Raw genomic sequence first — 23,810 nt, forward strand, 5'->3', positions numbered from 1 at the left:
TAATTTATTGTCACTCTTATAACCCACTTTGCGGGGCAAGACGACAAATACAAGAGGCATTCACATTCTCAGATAAATTGCACAAGGTCATATATCACCCTTACGTTCTTTTTAATTTTAATACTTATAAGAATACCATAAATATATTATTGTCATAGATTTTATAGATTTTTTATATAACGATGGTGTTTGTTGCCGTGAAAGACGAGAGTGCACACAAAAAAAGTTAGCTCTCCTGCTAAGTTATGCATCAACGGTGAGCTACTTTTGAATAATTAGTTTTTATTGATAATTGTTGTGTGATTTTTTCGATGAATCAGGTGATGACAACGGTGTTGAAGATACCATTACACTGCCGAGGATGCATCAAGAAGATTCAAGATCCGGACAGGAAGACCGAGGGTAAATAAATATTTATGTGGGTAAATAACTATTTATGGAAATCATATTTTGAGTAGTGCGAGTGACACCATCTTTTAACGTTGTTAACTATCGGTGTGAATACTTACAGGGTTTGTGGAGATATCGATGAATAAGAGCAATGATTTGGTGAGGGTAAAAGGAGCAATGGACATGAAGTTATTGACGATAACTTTAAGGACAAAATAAATAGAGTGGTGGAAAGAAGGGGAAGGGTTACGGGGAGTGGGAATGGAAGGAAAGTGGTGTTGGTGGGCCGACAATGGCTGGGTATAGCCATAGGATGGAGTATTTTGCTGGTCAAGGTTAATACAAGTATTCACAATATGTAAGTTAACCTGGTTTTGTCGCTTTGGACAATGCATGACGCTTTTTAATCAAGATATGAGAAGTTAGGGTTTTCTTTTAATTCGCAGTCAGTTTTCTACTTTCAAGATTTTACTGGAGGTGGCAATTTCAACTAGTATATCTCTAACGGGTCAAACATATAAAATAAAAAATATTTAGATAAAACCTTCTTCTGAACCAAGTTATTCGACAAGTTATATTATTATTGATTGCTTATAAAAATGGTTAAGCTTTCTGGGTCAACAAAACATGGTCGGGTCTGTTTCAACCTATGCCAGAAAAATATAAAGTTTTTGGTGTTGAGGCGTTACTCAACCTCCCTATTTTGCCACCTCTATTGTCCAGTTTCGGATAATAATGCATTATAACTACTTTTGAATTCTGACAAAGTATCAGACATTTGTAAGCGAAATAAACTTAAGTTGATTGACATTTGTAAGCGAAATAAACTTAAGTTGATTGTGGCACACATAGGTTATATGTTTTAAACTTATATGCAAATCATTCTTCTTCCTTCAGTATTATTATTTTCGGTTCATGGGTCAGAAGGCCATCAGTGCATTGGAATGCATACTGCTGTCGCATATCAACATGGTGCACATTCTTTCCTCTCATAAGAAATATTCTACTTCATATTTGTTGAACTTTTAAACTGTTTGTCTTTTTTTAGGTTATTTTACTTGAAGAAGTTGTTACGAGTCAGAGCAACATATCTCAACGTAATGCAAATGTCGAAAGTTTTAGGCGAGCAGCTAAACAGTGGGCACCCAGTATGGCCCGTTGCGATTCACGGTCATTATACGGATGCTGGTGACTCAGCGGGCCGGTTATCCGGTGCGTTAAACATACCAATGCTTTTCACGGGTCATTCGCTTGGTCAAGATAAGTTGGAACAACTTTTGAGACAAGGAAGATTAACGAAAGATGAAATTAACACTACGTACAAAATCATGCGGAGGGTAGAGGCGGAAGAATCGAGTCTTGATTCATCTGAGGTGGTTATTACTAGCACCCGGCAGGAGATTGATGAGCAGTAGCGGTTGTATGACGGGTTTGACCCGGTTCTGGAAAGGAAACTTCGGGCTAGGATTAGGCGTAATGTCAGCTATTATGGCAGGTTCATGCCTCATATGGTTGTAAGTACCAAAATGTTCTTATGTTCTGTTTCTCCTCTTCAAGTCTTAAATGGGTCAAAATGGGTTGACTTTTGTATGTGTCAAAATGGGCTGGGTTGGGTTGACGCAAACCCATTTTATCCATTTTTTTATAACAAGTAATTAGTGCATCAAACACGATTAAAAAAAATTATATTAGTTCAGCAATAATCTATTTTTAAAATTGTTTTTGAAGGTTTTATGCATTAAAAATAGACTTTGGACGACCTTTTAGGGGTGTAAATTTTTACACGACCCGTAAACACGACACGATTATGTGCTAATCCTTTCTTTTGATTATGTTATTAGAAAACATGTGCTAATTCTTTTTTTGAATTGTTAAATAACATTTTTTTTGTATGTTTTGGTGACTGTGTAACCACATGAAAGGTGAGTTTGTGGTAGTTTAGATGTTTCATTCAGTTAAGAACGAGTGCGAAATGAGCTGACTGATGTTTTGGGTAGGTTTGTATTGTATTGCAGAGAAGGATCGCGAGTTGGGGTTCGCGCATAGTGAAATTAAAGGTATGAAAGCCGTTGATGTGTTTAAAGAAAACTAACCTGAAGAGGTGCATATAAGTTCGACGTAAAAAGATGATAATGCTTCGGTTCAATCAGTTTTGAAAAAAAAAATAGACTAAATAGTTAAATATGGTTTTAGAAAATAACAAACTAAACCAGAAAGGGTGGCTTAGTAGTTTGGCGAGTCGGTTGTGACGATTTGAACTGATCTTTTCTTTTTTATTTAAATTCTTATAGTTCAATGGTTCAAACGAGACATTCAGTGAATGAGTATGGTTGCGTCTAGGGTGAACTGCCGGCTGAAGCGACATAGGGAACAGCCAGGGGTATTTTTTGTATTTAAAACCTGGATTTCTAGACAACAAGATGCTTTATACAAATTGAATTACTGATACATGTTTTTAACGTTTTCTGTATGACAATGAGGAGACATGGAGGAGTACTGGTACAATGGATTAGCCCTGCAAGTTGTTCAGTCTTTTTGTCCGATCAGTTTGATCCTCCTAAAGTTCTTTGTGGTAAACCCTAATATATGTGTACTTTAGTTTTTTGGTATTACCAGTTTGGAGTGCCGGGCAAACGGTTGTGATTGGAGCCTTAACATCTGCAGCCGCATTTGGAATGGCTAAGGCTGTGCAGGGGTAGTAAATGGTTACTTTGTTATTGGTTCTGGTTTTTTTTTTCACTTTTAAAGTCACACATGTTTTTTACTTTTGATATTGTAATTGAGCTCTATGGTAGATTACAATTAAATTGATTGAATGGTTACACAAGTATGAAAAGTTTCACATGCTAAAAACCTCAATACTTAGTCTGATGCATTATTTTTGTTGTTTAGGCAAAAATGGTGCTTGATGAGGTGGGACCAGGAGTGTAAGCCAAAATACACACACATTTATGTCATGATATTTTGTCTGACCATTTATTTATCTAAATGCAATTACCCGAGCGTACCTATGCCTACCCGAGCGCATATTGATTTGGGAGGTACTAATGTTTGTGAGTACTGTAAAGATTCTATTTTTTTGTATGAAGAGCGGCTGAAATTGTCCCCTTAAAAGAGTAGACTGAAATACAATACGTGTTGTGGCGGAGGCGCTGTACGAATTGACTTTCCAAAGGACCTGCCAATGTCGATAAAAGATCTATATTCTATACTACATTTTATGGCAAACATACGCGCTGCGGAACCATACCAGGGTCGTAACGAACTAACTGATACCGGCCAAACAACACCGGTACGGATATTTGTTTTTATGGTTTTCACTCGATGTAAAAGACGTGTCGATGTTGGCGTATTCTCCTTTCTGCACTACACCGTTTCTCATGGTTTTTAGTGGCTACTTTGAATGGGTATACAAACTGTAAGTTTTGAGTAGGCTGTGTGTTTTGTTTTCTATTCTATTGTTCTTTTTTTTGTTTAGGGTTGTATGGTACCTTGGGGTTTTGTTTTGTTGTAGTCTTTCTGCAACTTACTAACGTTGCTGTTGTACTTGATAAATATAGCATATTTCCATATTCATTATCCCTAAACATAGTTGTAAGTTTTTTATGGTCTACATTCAAGTATTTTTTCCATGCTCATTTTCTTTATTATTGTTATTATTATTATTATTTTCAGTCTTAATGTTTGTTGATTGTTATCAATATTATTATACTTAAATATTGTAGAATGTGTTTTGTTGATTGTTATCAATATTATTATATTTAAATATTGTAGAATGTGTTTTGAAATCTTTTGTGTGATGTTAATTTGAAGAGATATTTATGAGAAATGTGATTGGATGATGGATTGTATAAAAAGTCGTTGAATGCGCATCAAATAGTTTCACGAACTTGAAAGAGATCCTTTGTTATAGCAAGAACAGCGTAATATGACAAGCAATCGGTGTCAACCGTATAGGGTTGACAGGTTGATGGATTTTGAGGTTAGGGGATTAAACTCATTGGTCGGACGTATATCGTATATTTATTTATTATATTTTTTCTTAATTTAATACTTTTTTTCTACCCAACCTGCATACCACACAGGTCTCTAACCTAGGTTTTTTTCTTTTTTTTTTCTTTCAGGTATATAGTATATAGGTCTTATTTTTATTTTATTTTTTTGGAATGTTCAACTTGGGTATGACTGAGTTGAAATCTATACATGGTGGGTATGGTCACGTATGAAAAAGGTGGGAATAATCGGGTTATACAATGATTTCAGTTTTTTATTTAAAGCTTTTGTACCAAATTGTTTTTGCACTTCTACTATAAAATTTAAAAGACTTTACATTTGGGTCGGTCGCCATCAAAAGACAGGGACGGTCGCTTTCAAGAGTTGGTTTGTACTTGAGACAACCCGTTTTCACACATGGTCAATTGTACGTAGCTTTATCAAGGGTTAAAACACGAGATCGAGTCAAGCTACTAATACTTAACAACGGCAAACCTACGAATAAAACAACTAATGTTGTTTATAAAGAGATCTTCAATGAGTTGTGATTATTTGTTGTATTCATGTATTTCAATTATTTGGTGTACTCTCTGTCATTCCCGTTAATCTTTCAACGTATATATAATTAAAATATTTACGTCAACAATGTATGAGCCTTTGAATATATCAAACTATTGTGTTTCAGTAATTATGTTGCGTGTCTTGATGAGTTCGCGGTGATACCAAAATGAATATATACCGAAACAAATCTTTCAATAAAAGATTTATGAAAACACCCTTAAATAACATATTTTCTTTTAGGCCACCCGTGTAACACACGGGGTCTTAAGCTAGTAATATAACTATACACAAAGTATACACATGTTCACACAAGTGTCTTTATTATAAAATATATATTCTAAATATATATTCACCCATTTTTATTTACAAAAACCAACCTCCAATGTTTGTATTTTTGTAACGAAATCTATGGCAAAGTTTATATGGGAAAACCAAAGTCAAAATCATACTTGTAAATACTTGTCTAGAAAATATTTTCTAAGTGTTTGCATTTTTAGAAAATTTCGCCATAGTTTCCTTTGAAAATTGAGGTGTCCATGCTATTTAGCATATCATTTTCTTTTCAAAATCACACACAATGATCAACAATCAATCCCTAAACATCTTGCACTTACCAAGTGCAAAAACTATTCAATTTACATAGTAACATGAACTTGATCTTTCACAAAAATGCGTAGTAACTTGGTAAAGTGTTTAGTAGCCTTAGTTACCTTCCAAATTATATTTACTTCTTGGTAAACTTTGTTCTTGGAATTTTTAGATGTTTACAACTTGTAAACTTATTTTACAAAAACGTTTCTTTATTAAACCTTCTTGTTTCTCTAGTGTTTCTACACTTATTTCATCACCAAAAATAGTGTAAGTTTAGTAAAAACCATGGTCTTTCAAAAATCATATTTTGAACTTGGTTTTCTTGGAAAAATCATTCGTAAATCTTGGATCTGCAAGTTTACTAGTTCACTTTGTTTATTATTTTTCAAGAAATCATTTTGTTTATCAAGTTCATGTCCATATGTGAAGATGATTATCTTATGTTGTTACATAATCATCTTCCTACTTGCTAGATTATGTGTTAAATCACCATCTAGCAAGCTTCATGTGATGATTAACATCATCATCTCAAGAAATCAACAAACAAATATCATTCATGCACTAAACAACATCATTTCACAAGATTTCATCATATTTCATCTTATGTTTCAAGATTCAAGTGTATGTCTTTTAGTGTTCTTGTGTTAATCATCATACTACAACTTTTAACCACTAAAAATATGAAGTATCAAGGATCAAAAGAGTCTTACTACTAGCTTCAAGCTAGGGAAGAAACAATGATGAAGATCGAGTGGATAAAAGCTAACAAAGGAGGTCCTTCAAGATCCGAGAGTTCCAAGCTTCATTAACCACCTTCTAACACCTTGGGATAACCTTGGATTGCATGGATTTGAAATGAAAATGATGGTGGTGGGGAGGGGGTTTCACGACCGAGACTTGAAGGAGAGGGAGAGGTATGATGGTGTGGTGTAATGTGTGAAGTTGATGCTTGTTCTTATAACCCATTATCTCTATTGTCCAATGGTTCTAGAGTTTAATAAGTACAAGACACAATCTTGCTTAATCCAAGAAAAGATCATTAGGGGATTTAGAGATATCTTGCAAGATTTGGAGGTGGGGCCACCCCTTTCAACCGTCCATAAGATGAGGGGGGGGGGTAATTTTAATTTTGATGGTAAAAATAGGTAATTAATAGGGTGTTAAGTGTAAAGTCTAGTACGTTATGTGTAGGATGCATTATATAATATGTTAGGGTGTTCGGGAACCATAACTAGCTCAGAAAAAGTAAAAGAATGTTTCTAGCAATATTTTAGTGTTACGGGTAATGTCCGGTTGTTCGGTTAGATACCGGTTCGTTAAAGTGTCAAGTTATACCGTATAGTGTCCTTTATGTAACTTTTTGTGACACTTTTAATTCTCGACACTTAGGAAAGCATACAGGACCATTTTGCCATGTTTTTGCACATTACTAGCTTATTAAAAAGCTGAATTTTACCGATTAATGCAAAATTCTGCACTTTATGTGGGTTTTAGGCACTTTCCGGCACTTTATCTATTTCCTAGAAAAGCAGTTTTGTGGTCCTTACTTCCCTACGCACTATACTAGTGTAATACGTCATCTCTGGCACATACAGGGCCTCAAAATATTGTCTGTCTATGTACTGAACATCGTCAGCATTTTCAGTTTGTCTGATAATGGTGCCAATTTTGTTCTGTATATCATTTGAACTATCTCGTGTTGCATGTAGCAACGAATAAAGTCTTGTAACATGAAATGCCATTGTATGTATATATCAGTAATCAGAAATTCATTTGTCTTGTAAACTAGATCATGCACAATTATTTAAGTACAGATCACTGTTCGTTTGGTGTACGGAATGTACGGAAAAGTGACAGTTGTCACAGTCTCCCCCCCCCCCCCCGTTAAAAGAATTTCGTCCCGAAATTCAAGCGATGCCATCGGTCGCAAGGGAGTTGTGAATCAAATGTGGTCACTTATGTTTAAAATTTGTCTTCATGTTCCCATGTACTCTGGGTCATGTTATGAATTCTATCGTACTCAAGTAAATCAATTATGTCTTTCCTGTGTCTTGTGGACTCTTGGTCCGTAACCTTAACAGGTTCTATAGTAATTTTGTCGTTTTGTCATTGACGTGAATCTTATTTGTGGGAACATCGACTGTTCCTTGAGTTAGACTCCTCTAAAGACTAGACACATGGAATGTGTCGCGATCACTACTGATCTTTTTCTGGAAGTTTCATCTTGTGAGCAATGGTTCCGATCCCTACATCGGGGTCCAACCTTTACGTTTTCCAAATCACACCACTCCTTCTCTAGGCGAGGCTCCCATTTAAGTCACATTTCTTATCTCAAATTCCTAAGATTTCCACCGCTTATCGGCACAATCTTTCTGTATTCCACGGGCTGCCTTGACATGTTCACATATCTAAACGGTTTGCCTCTAGTTTTTCCTGAACCAACTCGGGCCAGTAGATTGTTTATCTCCGGTCTCCGTTCAACATGACTGGGATCGACTTATTATGTTCCATCTAAAGCTTCACACGAAGCGGTTTAAACGGCGGTGTGATAAATACTGTTGTAGGAAAACTCCACTAAGGTCAAGTGAGTGTTCCAACTTTTCGTCAAAGTTTATCACGCAAGCACGCAACATGTTCATACAGTCTTCGTTAATATTTAAGTTCTTACGATCAACGGTGTGCTGCAACCCTTGTGATTAGTAAAGGTTGTGCAACGTTTTCTTTCAGGTAATGACGTCAAATTTGCGGCGCGCAATTTCTGTATCTAGATCAAGGTTTCTTCTTATGATTCCTTAATCAATGTGTCGCGAATGCAATGTTGTGGTCTCGTTGCATCGACGTGCAATCGAGACTTTGTCGTGAAGCGTTACATAATTGCAACCCTAACTTCTTAGCTCTTGATTGCAGGGTTGGCATGAATCTAGTTCTTATCCACCATGTATCTTAAAGTTCTCACTTCGCGAATTCGAAATCCGCTTTTCGTCATCATAGCACATAACTGCTCTTTCTCTAAAAGTTGCAAGATAAATTGCAGAGGTTGCTCACGACCTTCCTTGGTCGTTAGCCATATAAGAATGTAGTCAATAAATATGATCATGTTCTTATCCACGTACGGCTTGCACACCTGGTTCATGAGGTCAATGAATATCACCGGTGCATGTGTTAAGCCAAATGGTACGACGAGGAACTCGTAATGCTCGAAGCGAGTCCTAAAGGTTGTTTTAGGGATATTTCCTTCTTGTATTCACAGTTGAGGACGTCCTGTCCTCAAGTCGATTGGTCTGTTCATGTCATCAATCCTTGGCAAAGGGTACCAATTCTTGATATCCAGTTCTCTGGAATTTATGCAAAATGGAAACTGTCAACTTTCTCCTCATGTCCTTAACTAAGGATGTCATGTCCTTAATTCCTTCTGTCTAGCAGCTCTTGCAGTTATATCGGAAGCTCATGCTTCGCGGACGAAGCTAGTCGGTAAGGCGTCATTCGGTACTGGTGCTGCTCCTGGCACGAGATTTATCCTAGACTCCTTTTGACGTTGTGGAGGTATTCCTGGCAAGTCTTCAGAAAAGGTTACTGGAACTTCTTCTATTACGGGAATGTTCTCAGGCTCTGCAGTCTACTCGGAAGCGTTTCTGTGCCTCTTCGACCAATGAGAGATGTCGCAGATCCGCTGCTTTGTGGGGTCTAGCACCCTTGCACCTATTGCAGGAAGGTTGTGTTTCATCATTCGCAAGAGGGATGCGACTGATTTTCTCATATCGAACGACTTCAGCTGTTATACTTGGATTTCCGATCAACGCTAAATATTATATCATGACTTCATAAGTCAATGGTAACAGAAGGTTCCGGCCTTCTGAATCCCAAAATGTAATCCTTAATTGCTTCGCTTTCTTAAACTAGCCTTTTATATGCCCATTTCTAAAGAATACGAGACGTCTATTTTACTCAAAACTAGGCCAAGCAGTTTCTTATGTTCTAAGCATGCAAGGTTAAAGTTGATGCCAGTATTAATCAAAAATAGATGCATAAGGCTGGTTAATAGGGAACGTACCCGTAACCGCATCTGGATCCTGGCGTGTTTCACGAGTTTCGATCGTGAAAACCCGTCCTTGCTTGTTTCTCCCTAGGGCAATCTTTCCTAAAGTGCCCTGCTTCACCACATTTGTAGCAACCTGGTATTCTACCTTTATTTCTTTTGTCTGGATCATTCGCCCAACAGGCATCCTTGATGTGTCCTTCTTTTCCACACTTTCCGCACTTAGGCCTCAGACATCGACCTTCATGGTGAAAATTGCATTCCCCACACCTCGGCTTAGTCCCCGAGTAAACTTTACCACCAGTCTTATTAGTGGCTCCATCAGCTTTCCTGCCATACGGCGGATTCACTTTCTTTCTTTTGTTTGCTTTAGAGCTTCCACAGCTGACTTGGGTGCCTATCTTTAGGTTTGAAGACTTCCTTTTCTTGTTGCCTGATGACTCCACATGAGTCTCTTTCTTGTTATCCTCATATTCTGAAAATTTTCCCATGCGTAGAGCTTCTTCAGTAAGAGTGACACTCAAATCGATAGCCTCTGTGATGGTCAAGGGCTTTGAGGTAGTGACCATGCTCCTGATCTGAGGTGCAAGTCCCCAAATGAATCGTTCAACCCTCTTGAATTCCGGCTTGACTAAGTAGGGGATGACCCTAGATAGGTCGTGAAATCGCTGGACATATTCAGGAATCTTCGGCCCGTCCATTTTCAAATACCAGAACTCCACCCCAAGCTTCTGGATTTCGGTCCTAGAACAGTATTTCTTTTCCATCATTCCCTTGAGCTCGTCCCAGCTCAGTGCATAAGCAGCATCTGCACCAAGGGTCTGAACCTGAAGGTTCCACCAGGAGAGTGCGCCATCTAAAAATAACCCTGAGATAAAGGTAACTCTCTGCTGGGGCGAACAGTTACTCATTCTTAGCACGGAATCAGTCTTTTCTGCCCAACGAAAAAAAGCAACGGCACCTCCTGTGCCATCAAAATTCAATGGCTTGCAGTCCAGGAATTGTTTATAGGTGCAGCCAGTTGAAGGGCTATTTCCGAAAGTGCCATCGCTGTGCTTAGAGCGGAGGGCTTCATGTCATGCAATTGCCTGTGAGATTCGTTCTTGAAGCTCGGCTTCTGTCCTTGGTAACGTACTGGTGTCTGTGTCGCGTCTGGGCGGCATTCCTTTTCTGTCAAAAGGTATGAGGTGGGTTAGACAATATTCCATAATTGTCTATGAGGTACATAGTACCATAAGTAAACAGGTAATCACCCAATATCACATGTATATATATAATCATCATTGTATGAGCGAGGAAACAATTACTAAGCCTTCACATAGGCTTGGTGACTTGGCCTATTGTTTGTAATAATGTATTCGAGGCTACATCGCCCTGGTCATACAAGTTTCACAAAGTGGTAGAGTGTAACGTCACTGAATCTTTCTGAATGTTATCCATCTTTACTTGCTTAAATATCGTTTCTCAAACGTCTCGTACACGGGTAGACACGAAGTAGGCAAGACAGGTTTCCTACTTTATAAAGTGCTAAAGCACTGGTCTATGTGTTGTTCTACCATATGGAGGTGTGAACACCTCGAGTTTATTTTTGTGTAGTGATCGTTAGCTTGGCCCGCAGAGTCCACCAGGATTTCCATGCACTACAAGTCGTTATTACGTGGGCCCCCGTAATAATAAATTGTCTTGCAAGTTACCCCAATTTTCTCTTGTCCAAGTAGATGTCAATCAAGGAGGGGACACTACTGCCCTTATACCTCTGTCATGGAAAAGGACCATTGCGGTGGTCCACGCGCTAACACTCGTTATCGTTACGCGCGAATGGGCACGATGATTAAATGAAATAGGAATAGAGAGAATTCCTAGTAGTTGGAGGGGCACCTTCAAGATGAATACTTCATCTTCCTTTTCTGGTCAAGTATGTCGTCAATCTCGCTTCATAAAAGTCGCAGGGATCTCGTCCTGCTGATTAAGAAGTTGTTCAAGGTTGCTGCCTCTGCCTCGCCGTCACAAACGTAGTCAGGCACCTTCACGATCGAGAGAGAAGAGCAACCATTTCCTACGGAAGCAAGCTCAGAATCTTGTTTGGTAATCACTCTAGCCATGAGCTTTGCAATGAAGCGAGGTCGATAGCTTCATCGTGCGAGTTAAGTACAATAGTAGGAGTCGGAGTCGGAGTCGAAAGTATCTTATTCATGTCAATAATCATTCTGTACACTTATTTGTATGTATTTATCGATAAACAAATATGTTACTTAGCATAAACAGGCATTTCGATGCATCATATTACATATAACTCTCGTTTTTTTTGGAGGGGGGTCATTTTTCTAGTTTGTCGATTCACGACTGAGACACAAAAACACTACTTGGTACTAGTTATCACCAAGAGTGTATTTTATCTTCGGCAAGTCTAACTCGTGTAGACTATGCCTTAGTTGGCACCTTATCTTGAGGGCATTCCCTACTAATGTCCTTGCCTTGTCTCTTCTTTGAAAAATGTTTGACTCATGGATCTTGATGCTTACGTGAATGCAATGAAAGGCCCTTTTTGTAAAATGTTTTTGTGAGAGAACCCTAGTGATTGTAGTCTAGACTCGAGAAGGAATCCTAGTTCACTACAATCGAAGCTCTGATACCAAACTGTCACACCCTGACTTTTGCGGAAGTGTATGATGTGTGACTGGTTTAATATCATTGCATTCAATCGTAATAAACAACTACATGATCAAAATGATGTTCATCCATTCATAAAATTTGAGTATTACAAACACTTGTTATTTAAGTTTTAAAACACAACCTTCGACTAGGTTACAAACCAAAAAAAGTGGACGACATCTAAACTTGAAGTCTACTTCTAGATATGATACCCGCGCCCAAGATCCATCCTGTCACCTGAAATACATGTAATTTTGGAAAACATCAACAAAAGTTGAGTGAGTTCATGCGTTTAGTGCTAGCAATCTTGTAAATCTTTGAGAGACTCCTTTGTAAACAGGTATGAAAAGCGTGTATGAACATAAATCTTTTACAAGGACTTTAAGGCATGTGAGGACATAGGGAGCGCTCGTAATGAGTAAGCATATACCCTTGTCGATTTTCCTCGACTGTGTCGATTAACCTCGACCGTGTCAATTTACCTTGACTGTGTCAATTTCCCTTGACTATGTCGATTACCCTCGAGCGTGTCGATTACCCTCGACTGTGTCGATTAACCTCGACTGGGACTCCGAAGCACTACTTGGTACTAGTTGTGACCATGAGTGGGGTTCGGCCGTATCCGTTAGATCTAACCCCCGTCCCTAATTAAGTATTAATGGCATTTCAATATCTAATCTATGCTCACATGATCTAGTATTTCATAGGCATTTCATACCGTTTAAGCATTCGTAACATGTATTCCACCCCCGAGAGTTATAAAACCAAAAACAGTTAAAGAAAAGGGGGAGCATGAACTCACTGTTTTGCGTCTTCAGTACTCGTAACTCAATTCTCGTCAGCAAACACGACTACCTACAATGTGCTAGGGTCTATTAGACGAGCGGGCCGTGCCTTGCCTTAGTATTCATGTTTTGAGTTACGTTTCCTTTATGTCTTTAACATTTTCCGAAGTTATAATACTTCTCAAGTATTAATTTCGCATTTCCTTCCCAAGGATGGGAGTATTCCATATATGTGTATTTTCGTATTCTCGTATTTGTAGTTCCAAAATAATATATTTTCAAGTCTTACTTTAGAAAATATATTTAAACTTGTTTTGTCAAAAAAACAACGTATTCCAAGAAAATATATATTTTTATCTCCCAAAAATAATATATTTTTCTTCTTGTTGAAAATATGACATAACTTGGTAATATGTACAAAAATCATATTTTCACTTCTTGTATCCAAAATAATACTTTCCAAAAATATATTTGTAAGAGTATTTTCCGGAATATTTTATAAGTTACGTTCTTGTTCGGTTTGCCAATATTTCAGTGTGTAACTTTTATACTTTATTCCTTGTGATTTTTGGTATTAATTTGGATTGTAAATTCTTGGTATTTTTGTTAAGTCATATTACTTTAAATCCAAAAATAATATAACTATACACAAAGTATACACATGTTCACACAAGTGTCTTTATTATAAAATATATATTCTAAATATATATTCACCCATTTTTATTTACAAAAACCAACCTCCAATGTTTGTATTTTTATAACGAAATCTATGGCAAAGTTTATATGGGAAAACCAAAGTCAAAATCATATTTGTAAATACTTGTCTAGAAAATATTTTCTAAGTGTTTGCATTTTTAGAAAATTCCGCCATAGTTTCCTTTGAAAATGGAGGTGTCCATGCTATTTAGCATATCATTTTCTTTTCAAAATCACACACAATGATCAACAATCAATCCCTAAACATCTTGCACTTACCAAGTGCAAAAACTATTCAATTTACATAGTAACATGAACTTGATCTTTCACAAAAATGCGTAGTAACTTGGTAAAGTGTTTAGTAGCCTTAGTTACCTTCCAAATTATATTTACTTTTTGATAAACTTTGTTCTTGGAATTTTTAGATGTTTACAACTTGTAAACTTATTTTACAAAAACGTTTTTTTTTATTAAACTTTCTTGTTTCTCTAGTGTTTCTACACTTATTTCATTACCAAAAATAGTGTAAGTTTAGTAAAAACCATGGTCTTTCAAAAATCATATTTTGAACTTGGTTTTCTTGGAAAAATCATTCTTAAATCTTGGATCTACAAGTTTACTAGTTCACTTTGTTTATTACTTTTCAAGAAATCATTTTGTTTATCAAGTTCATGTCCATATGTGAAGATGATTATCTTATGTTGTTACATAATCATCTTCCTACTTGCTAGATTATGTGTTAAATCACCATCTAGCAAGCTTCATGTGATGATTAACATCATCATCTCAAGAAATCAACAAACAAATATCATTCATGCACTAAACAACATCATTTCACAAGATTTCATCATATTTCATCTTATGTTTCAAGATTCAAGTGTATGTCTTTTAGTGTTCTTGTGTTAATCATCATACTACAACTTTTAACCACTAAAAATATGAAGTATCAAGGATCAAAAGAGTCTTACTACTAGCTTCAAGCTAGGGAAGAAACAATGATGAAGATCGAGTAGATAAAAGCTAACAAAGGAGGTCCTTCAAGATCCGAGAATTCCAAGCTTCGTTAACCACCTTCTAACACCTTGGGATAACCTTGGATTGCATGGATTTGAAATGAAAATGATGGTGGTGGGGAGGGGGTTTCACGGCCGAGACTTGAAGGAGAGGGAGAGGTATGATGGTGTGGTGTAATGTGTGAAGTTGATGCTTGTTCTTATAACCCATTATCTCTATTGTCCAATGGTTCTAGTGTTTCATAAGTACAAGACACAATCTTGCTTAATCCAAGAAAAGATCATTAGGGGATTTAGAGATATCTTGCAAGATTTGGAGGTGGGGGCCACCCCTTTCAACCGTCCATAAGATGAGGGGGGGTTAATTGTAATTTTGATGGTAAAAATAGGTAATTAGTAGGGTGTTAAGTGTAAAGTCTAGCTCAGAAAAAGTAAAACAATGTTTCTAGCAATATTTTAGTGTTTCGGGTAATGTCCGGTTGTTCGGTTAGATACCGGTTCGTTAAAGTGTCAAGTTATACCGTATAGTGTCCTTTATGTAACTTTTTGTGACACTTTTAATTCCCGACACTTAGGAAAGCATACAGGACCATTTTGCCATGTTTTTGCACATTACTGCTTATTAAAAAGCTGAATTTTACTGATTAATGCAGAATTATGCACTTTATGTGGGTTTTAGGCACTTTCCGACACTTTACCTATTTCCTAGAAAAGCAGTTTTGTGGTCCTTACTTCCCTACGCACTATACTAGTGTATTACGTCATCTCTGGCTCATACAGGGCCTCAAAATATTGTCTGTCTATGTACTGAACTTTGTCAGCATTTTCAGTTTATCTATCTGATAATGGTGCCAATTTTGTTCTGTGTATCATTTGAACTATCTCGTGTTGCATGTAGCAACGAATAAAGTCTTGTAATATGAAATGCCATTGTTTGTATATAACAGTAATCAGAAATTCATTTGTCTTGTATACTAGATCATGCACAATTATTTAAGTACATATCACTGTTCATTTGGTGTACGGAATGTACGGAAAAGTGACAGTTGTCACACCATTCGCGTTATCGTTACCTGTTCTTTCAATATTGAACAAGGAGTTCAAACACTGTTGTCGTTTGGAGAATCGAAAACCGTTATCGCCCAGAAGAAGTCTGTCGTGTTTTCTTGCAAAGGTTCGCTTAATATAAGAAAGTTCTGTTGTGCTTGCAAGCTCGCAAATTAAGAAGGAATAATACAGATTGGTTCTTGTGTTACAAGTTTGATTTAATTTCTTTTGGTGTATCGTTGGTCACGGAATTCACGTTACTGGCGAAAATCGTTTTGCTGGTTAGTGTCTTTTGTAACAGATTCTTTATAATAATAGAAATTGGTTTTACACCAAAAGCTACCTACGAGAAAAAAAAGTCCAATATTTAATTGATTTTTTCTAACATTTAGAAGAAAAGAAAAACTTGTTGGTTTATTTTTTTTTCTTTTTTCTATTTTTTGTTGGGTAAACTAAGTTTGGGTTTAACTATTAAACGTTGTTTGGATTGAATAAGCGGGTTCAATTCAGGATTGTTATTCGGTTTTCGAGAGGTATTCGTGACCGGGTTTCTGCGAGCAAACGCGTTCGGTTCTGAAAAGTTGTTCAGAAATCAATGACGGACGGGAATAGACCACCACCGGTTGTGGTTAAGGATAAAAGTACCACAACTTTACAATGTCCAATATTAACAGAAACTAATTACAATATTTGGGCGATTCGTATCAAGGCAGTATTCAAGGTTCATGGAATACAGCAAGCTTTAGAACCAGGCGAAAAGGAGGTAGAGACAAAAAAGGATGACATGGTAGTTGCACTTCTACTTCAGGCAATACCCGAAGAGCTCGTGTTTCAAGTAGCTCAGTTTCAGACTACAAAAGAAATTTGGGAAGCGTTGAAGACACGATATGTTGGGGTTGAACGGGTTCGAGAGGCAAAGCTTGAGCAACTGGAAAATGAGTTCGAATCCTTGAAGATGAAAGAAACAGAGACAGTTGATTCTTTCGCGGGCAGGATAAGTCAGTTGGTTACCAAAGCAGCCAGTTTGGGAACCACCTACGAAAACAAAAAGCTAACCAGAAAGTTATTAGGCTCTGTTACAGCTAAGTATGTTCCAATTGTCGCATCAATTGAACAATTCCCAGATTTGAAGGCCATGATGTTTCAGAAAGCGATCGGTAGACTGAAGACGTTCGAAGACAGGATTAAGGGTATCGAGTCTTTAGCAGAAAATCAAGGTAATCTAATGTTTGCCAATGGCGAGTCATCCTCGAAATCCAAATCCTATGAAAATACGCGTGGGGGTGGGCGAGGCGGTTCAAGTTACCGAGGCAGACGTCAAGACCAGGATGATGAGGGCCAAGATGGAAGTCAAAGTCGAGATGGTCAAGATCATGGGTCAAAGAAGAACCAATGATCGTAAAAAAGGAAGGAAAGATAGATCACAGGTTCAGTGTTACCGTTGTGATAAATTTGGTCACTTTGCGTCAGGATGTCCGGAACGTATGAAGAAACAAGATGAAGCTAACTTAGCTAAAAACGATGATTTTGATCCATCATTATTCATGATGAGATGTGATCAAGAAACGGTTTTTCTAAATGAAGAATGGGTGATTCCAAAGCGTTTCAAGACTGAGCCAATGGAGAAAGACACTTGGTATCTCGAAAACGGAGCATCGAATCACATGACGCGTAACAGAGCTTATTTCTTTGAACTTAATGAACGTGTCACGGGAAAGGTGAAGTTTGGAGATGGATCTTGTATTGACATACGGGGAAAGGGATCGGTATTACTTGAAGGGAAAACTAGGGAGAAGCGCCTGTTAACCGATGTTTACTACATACCGAGTTTGCAAAGCAATATCACGAGTCTTGGTCAAGCAACGGAAGGTGGATGCGACATTCACATGAAACATGATTTGCTAACCATTCATGATGATACGGGAAAGCTTATGATGAAGGTGACAAAGACCAAAGACCGTTTATACAAGATCAACCTCAAGATAGCAAGTCAAGGTACACAAGATAAAATGATTGGAATAAAGAATTTTGTGGGTAGGGATCTACAAAGAGTTGAAATGAAAGATGAAACGCCAAGTACGAGTCAGAATCTTCTCAAAGATCCAAGTTTAACGAAGAAACCCAAAATTCAAAGTCCAAAGAAAAATGTTCAAGAATTCAAAGAAAAGATCAAACAATAGATTCAAACCCAAAGAGGTACATTTAATGATCCAAGAAAGCAGGTGTTTGCTCAAGATCACAGCCGAGTCAATAGTGATGCGAGTTCTTATGATCAAAGGGCGAGTCATGGAGAAAGGACTAGTCGAGTACAAGGTCGCAAGAATGTTCGAGCTAGGAAGGAGCCGAAAAACACAGCTAGAGATCAAGATGAGTTCTATGAGAATCAAGACAAAGAAGACATGTTAGAGCCTACCTATTTCGAGTCGGAAATTAAGGGGGTGATTGTTGGCGGTAATTCCCGACTCATCACAAGTCGGTGATGTGAAAAGGGTGACAAAGGAGTTCAAGTCACAAGTCGGTGAACTTGAGGGATCAATGTTGACAAGTAGGTTAAATTGGTTAAGTTTCCTAATTACATTATAATTATATTTGGTAATGTCTTGGTCACCAAGTTAGGGTTATTTGGTAATGTCTTGGCTACCAAGTTAGGATTTGCCTATATAAACCAAGGTAGGGTTAGACATTATTAAGAGTCAAGAGAAGATAAGAGACAAGACTAGAGAGAAACCGAGTTATGGTTTGAGAGTCTGTAATCAGTTTTGAGTTATTTTCTGATTAATAAGATTGAGAGTTATTCGATCTAAATTCTTTTCTTCATCTCTTCTATTCGATTTGATTATCAACTGCGACTTGAGTTTATATGTTAACAAAATAAATAAATGAAGAAGAATAAATGTTTAGTTCAGTTTATATGATTCACTTACTAATCTTTGTTGACCTAAAAAAATAAGCTTATCATTTGGTTATATGCACATTTTCTATATACAAAAAATAAGCTTATCATTTTCACAAAAACAATAAGATTCACTCACTAACATTTGTTGACCTAAAAATTATTTTTTACACATGATACATGTGAACAGGAATGAAAAGGAGATCAACATAGGATTGGGCTTTAGTAACAAGATATGGACTTATTGTTGATTATCTACTTTGTACAATGTCTTTTACGTATTTGTTTCATTTGGATTATTTGTGATGTAAAACTCTTTAATATTGAATTAATAAATATTTAACTATTTAATAAGCTTTAAATCAACCAATCATGCCCCGATCACCTATACCTAAAAATTACTTATAAAAAATAATAATAAACATCCACATTCTACGTAAGTATAAGTTTAGTCAAAAGTCAAACTCTCAAACTTTGAACACGAAGATACACTTCTATAAAGATCAACGATGAAGAATCTATATTCTGTCACATACATCACTATACAACTAAATATATATACACAATATGACATTCACCATTTATGGTCAAACAAAAATCTAGCATCAGGTGAAAAGATTAAGAAAGTTTTGTGGTTAAATGACATAACTACAAATAACTTCTAATGATAAAAAAAACTTACCATGGCAGAGGTCGTTGGTGGTACGACCTCGGCAAAGTGTTGTTCCTACTTACACTCAGAACTAGTTCTCACATGCTAAATCAAGAGTGTTAAACAACCGAAATGACAATATGGTGACGATGCCATCACAACAAGATGATGGGTCTGATGTCGGTAATAATTGCGATGCTCATGTATTGTTCAATTTTTATTCAAAAGTTTGTTGCTTTGAACCAGGTTTTAACCTCCATTGTATTGTTTTGTTAAGTAGTAAAAACGTTTTATGACATAATTTACATGTTGACAAAATAAAAAACTGAATACACTTATTTATGTGTTGGTAGAGTCACATGTTTAGGTTCAAACTTGAGCAAGGAGGAGAAATTTAGAATTATTGGTGTAAAGGAGTACCATTTTTGCCGTTAAAAAAAGACACAAGTCGAGTTTGCCAACGACTCCAGGTCTCGGTTATAAGCTACGTTATTACCTGGCTACCTGCTTTCAACTTAAAATATGTCTTTTTCTCCTACTTTGAATTTCTCAAAATGGGCCAAACTTGTCCAAAAAATATATATTATGGGCTTGCACTATAAGACTACCAAAGCCCATCAAAGACTGTTTTCTGCTCGAATTTAATAACAAACCCTAACTAATCACACATCATCATCCTACTTATATATTCAACCTTCGGTTTCTTCCAACATTCATCTCTCCTCTTTGTGCCGATTTCAGATCTCTTATAACTGTTTTCTAAATATTTGTTCAAAGAAACTGAAACTATGCTTTCGTTTTCAGCTTCTAATTTCTGTTTATTTTGAGTTTTACTTCGTTCGTTTATTTCATCGAAGAATGATTCGATCCGTGTACAATAAGCCGATGCTCTGGATAATAATAATAAGTAATGAAGGAAGCATGGTAATGTGCACGGAGATTAAGTAACATTTAGGTCGTCATGTCTGCTCCCTCTGATTTTCTCTGATTTGGGGGCCTGGATTAGACCTACACTTGTTTTTTTATTTATAATTTCTTACAAAATTGAATATATTATAGGAACCTGATGTATAAAAGCAGGGATCGATTGCCTTTGTGAATCGGTCTCCCGTAAACGTCAGGAATATAGAGTGGGCATCGTTATTGGGTGAACCTCTTGATTTTTTCATGACGGATATGGTTCAGTAAACGAAGCTATATTTCTTTTCTAGATTTTAATTTATTCCATAGTTTTATTTTATTTAAAAACGTGATATTTTGAGTGTATGTGTCACACTTACCTTGAAAGGGAATGAAGAGTAATGAACAATGGTTAAAAAAAGGAATTGTATATCAAACATTGAGACAGAATTGCATAAAATACCCAAGTAGAATAGAATAATGTATTACATGGACTGTATAGCCTATTATTTAAAAAAGGTGTTCTGCTGATTGAGGGTTTTGGTAATTGTTGACAAAACCGTTAATTTCATTGTGGGTATTTAAATACCTAAAAAAAATAGGTTTAAATGTATATGAGTAAATTGTTGGACCCAAACTATTAGAACCCAGCATTTTCAGCCATTGACTTGGCCTTGCTCTTCACTATTTTCAGTTATTACAAACCAAAATGTAACAATTATTAAACAATCATTAGTTCTGTGTTTCTTCAAATCATAAGTTGATTTAGGGTTTATGTGTTTGATTTCGAGGCTTAGGCAATTAGTTTTTGCTAAAAGATGACAATAAATGTGGATTCACGACACCATTTGAAACAAACTGACTTTTTGGCAGATTGGATGCATCCCCCATCTACCTTTGCTAGGGAGCCATATATAAACGAAGATTTAAGATGAACATATATAATGGTGGGTGGTCATGAGGGGGAAAGACGTCACTTTGGACTCGCTACTATCCAAGCATTGTGACACACTCAAGTCACGAACGTAGCGTGGTTGTCCTCACGCTTGTGAGGGAAATTGCTTCAAACAAATTAAAAAAAAGTGAGCTAATAAAATCCTTTCAGGCAGTTTTTTATTTTATTTTCTTATTATAATATTTAATCTAAGACTTTTTTATTTTTATTTTTGAATGGTAAAGTTAAAGTATCATGACACCATTTGAATGGTAAGCCAATCATTCATGGTAAGATTATTGAGTTTTACTCTATTTTTAACCCAGACAAATGGGGTTGCCTTGATCTGTTCCACTATTTCTTCGGATTCTTCTCATGATTGTTGAAAATCTTATAATTACATGTTTTCCAAGTAGACCACAAAGTGGATGGGAATGGCTGCTACAACTAGGTGGATGGATTGAAGTCTTGGACTCTTGGTTTGTGATCTGGAAAACATTTTTTGAGAGATTATTAAGAATTGAAGATTGGATTACTGCGTGCTTATTTGCGGGTTTGGTTTTTATCATAACACAGTCAGTTGAGAGATTGTTGGGTTTGAAGTCTTTGTTATCATGTTTGTTTTAATTGGGTGTTTAGAATGTCCAGTTAGGGTTTCTTGTTCACGAAGCCTAAAACCATATATATATATATATATATATATATATATATATATATATATGATTAGGTTCAAACGTGAACAAAATCCCAAGAGTGAACTGCGTGAACTGATCTGGGCCCTTGATTTTTATGATCTTGAGATTAAAGTGAGTGACATGATGGTAATTATTTGGTTAATTTTTTCCATTTAATTAAATACAAAAAGGGTATATGTGTAATTTCAATCTTAAATTGATTGCATAAATCTCTCACAAATCAAGTAATCAATTATCCTCTTAAATTGATTGCATAAATTTCTCACAAATCAAATCAAGGATTAGGAAAGATGTAACTTAATTTAATTATTAAAATAATTATTTGTTTAAATGCGATGTACACATGTGTATTCTGATTTTGCCCTCTTTTTAATGCGATGTACACATGTGTATATCGTCTGTTTTTTGAGATATCTCAGAATTTTTTTTTGTATTGAATGTTAATGTACACCTGTGAATTACTGTACACATATGTACGATGCTGAGTACACATGTGTACTGTTTTATTTATATCCAAGTACACATGTGTATACCGTTGAAATATGAAGGTTACGTGGATCTTAAAAATCAAAATTTGAATTCTGGTGATGAAATCTGAAATAAAAATTAAAATTGAAATCTGATGATTTGTTGTTTGTTTTGATAATTATCTTATTAATAAATAAACATAATGTGGATAATGAATTTAAGTTAGGAAAGATGTAACTTAATTCAATTATTAAAATAATGATTTAAATCTATTTTTTTATATAATTACAATCCAACCCTTAACAACTAAAAAGGAAATCAAGGGTCTATATCTGTTTACGCAGTTCACTCTTGAGAGGTTGTTCACGCTGGAACCCTACCCTATATATATATATAGAGTTATATATATAGAGTAGGGTTCCTACGGAAAGTGTGTTTTTCCTAGAAAGTCTAGGAAGCGATCTTGTCCATCCGATTGGTGTGTATAAGGGTTGAGATTAAATCAATGGCAATCTTGTAATAATTAACTATATTTAATAGATTGTTTTAAATGAGTAGGGGCAATTTCGTCCTTATGTGTGATTTAAACCAATCAAAAATAACCGTCAGAGATATCACATCTCCTTAATACACGCCAATTTCTCTCTCTCTCTCTCTCTCTTTCTCTCTCTAAACCCAAATTCGAAAACCCCCAAAATCATACCAAAAATACCTAAAATCATGGACGAAGATAAGAGATTTTCCTTGTTCCATATACGTAAGATCAAGCTTTCATTGTACTCCGTGTTTTACAAAGCGATTACGGGTGATTCTTGTTTGTAATTGACGGTATTTTGCTGGTTGCAGGGAAGAGATTCAAAAAGCAGGAAACTTTGGAAAGGATAGATAGCAGCGGAACAGTTACCGGAAGCCGATCGAAAGCTGGGGCGAAATCTGCTGATGTAAAACACATTTGTATGAATCTGCTTGCTGTTAAAACACAGCTGTATGAATCTGAATTGCTGTTAAAACACAACTGTATGAATCTGAATGATAAAACACATTTGTATGAATCTGCTTGCTGTTAAAACACAGCTGTATGAATCTGAATGATAAAACACATTTGTATGAATCTGCTTGCTGTTAAAACACGGTTGTATGAATCTGAATGCTAAAACACAACCGTATGAATCTGCTTGCTGTTAAAACACACCTGTATGAATCTGCTTGTTGTTAAAACACACCTGTATGAATCTGAATGCTAAAACACAACTGTATGAATCTGCTTGCTGTTAAAACACAACTGTATGAATCTGAATACTAAAACACAACTGTATGCATCTGCTTGCTGTTAAAACACAACTGTTTGAATCTGAATGCTAAAACACAACTGTATGAATCTGCTTGCTGTTAAAACACAGCTGTATGAATCTGAATGCTAAAACACAACTGTATGAATCTGCTTGCTGTTAAAACACAACTGTATGAATCTGAATAATAAAACACAGCTGTATGAATCTGCTTG

General features: G+C 36.2%; 2 protein-coding genes and 2 non-coding genes across 4 annotated transcripts; all 4 read left to right on the forward strand.

Moving 5' to 3' along the window:
- Nucleotides 1–545: 545 nt before the first annotated feature.
- Nucleotides 546–4,014, forward strand: LOC110937162 (sucrose-phosphate synthase-like; the record flags this gene model as incomplete). The annotated part of the gene is made up of 4 exons (XM_035988045.1): nt 546–748; nt 1,288–1,362; nt 1,439–2,447; nt 2,682–4,014. Coding segments are annotated over 3 exons (645 nt in total), but the record flags the coding sequence as incomplete, so codon positions are not given.
- A 12,345-nt stretch (nt 4,015–16,359) lies between these two features.
- On the forward strand, nt 16,360–17,160 carry LOC110910924. The gene has a single exon (XM_022155528.1). The coding sequence runs from the start codon at nt 16,360–16,362 to the stop codon at nt 17,158–17,160; it is 801 nt and encodes a 266-aa protein (XP_022011220.1).
- Nucleotides 17,161–20,217: 3,057 nt separating this feature from the next.
- Nucleotides 20,218–20,325, forward strand: LOC118483109. Its single transcript, XR_004869596.1, has one exon. It is a non-coding gene; the product is annotated as a small nucleolar RNA snoR100 (small nucleolar RNA).
- Nucleotides 20,326–20,379: 54 nt separating this feature from the next.
- LOC118483123 lies at nt 20,380–20,511 on the forward strand. Its single transcript, XR_004869620.1, has one exon. It is a non-coding gene; the product is annotated as a small nucleolar RNA snoR74 (small nucleolar RNA).
- The last annotated feature ends 3,299 nt before the right edge of the window (nt 20,512–23,810 follow it).

Source organism: Helianthus annuus, chromosome 1 (assembly GCF_002127325.2).
Source record: "Helianthus annuus cultivar XRQ/B chromosome 1, HanXRQr2.0-SUNRISE, whole genome shotgun sequence".
Classification (NCBI taxonomy): domain Eukaryota; kingdom Viridiplantae; phylum Streptophyta; class Magnoliopsida; order Asterales; family Asteraceae; genus Helianthus; species Helianthus annuus.

Excerpts from the sequence above, each read along its gene's own strand:
- LOC110910924 (XM_022155528.1), top strand. The coding sequence starts at position 16,360 with ATGACGGACGGGAATAGACCACCACCGGTTGTGGTTAAGGATAAAAGT.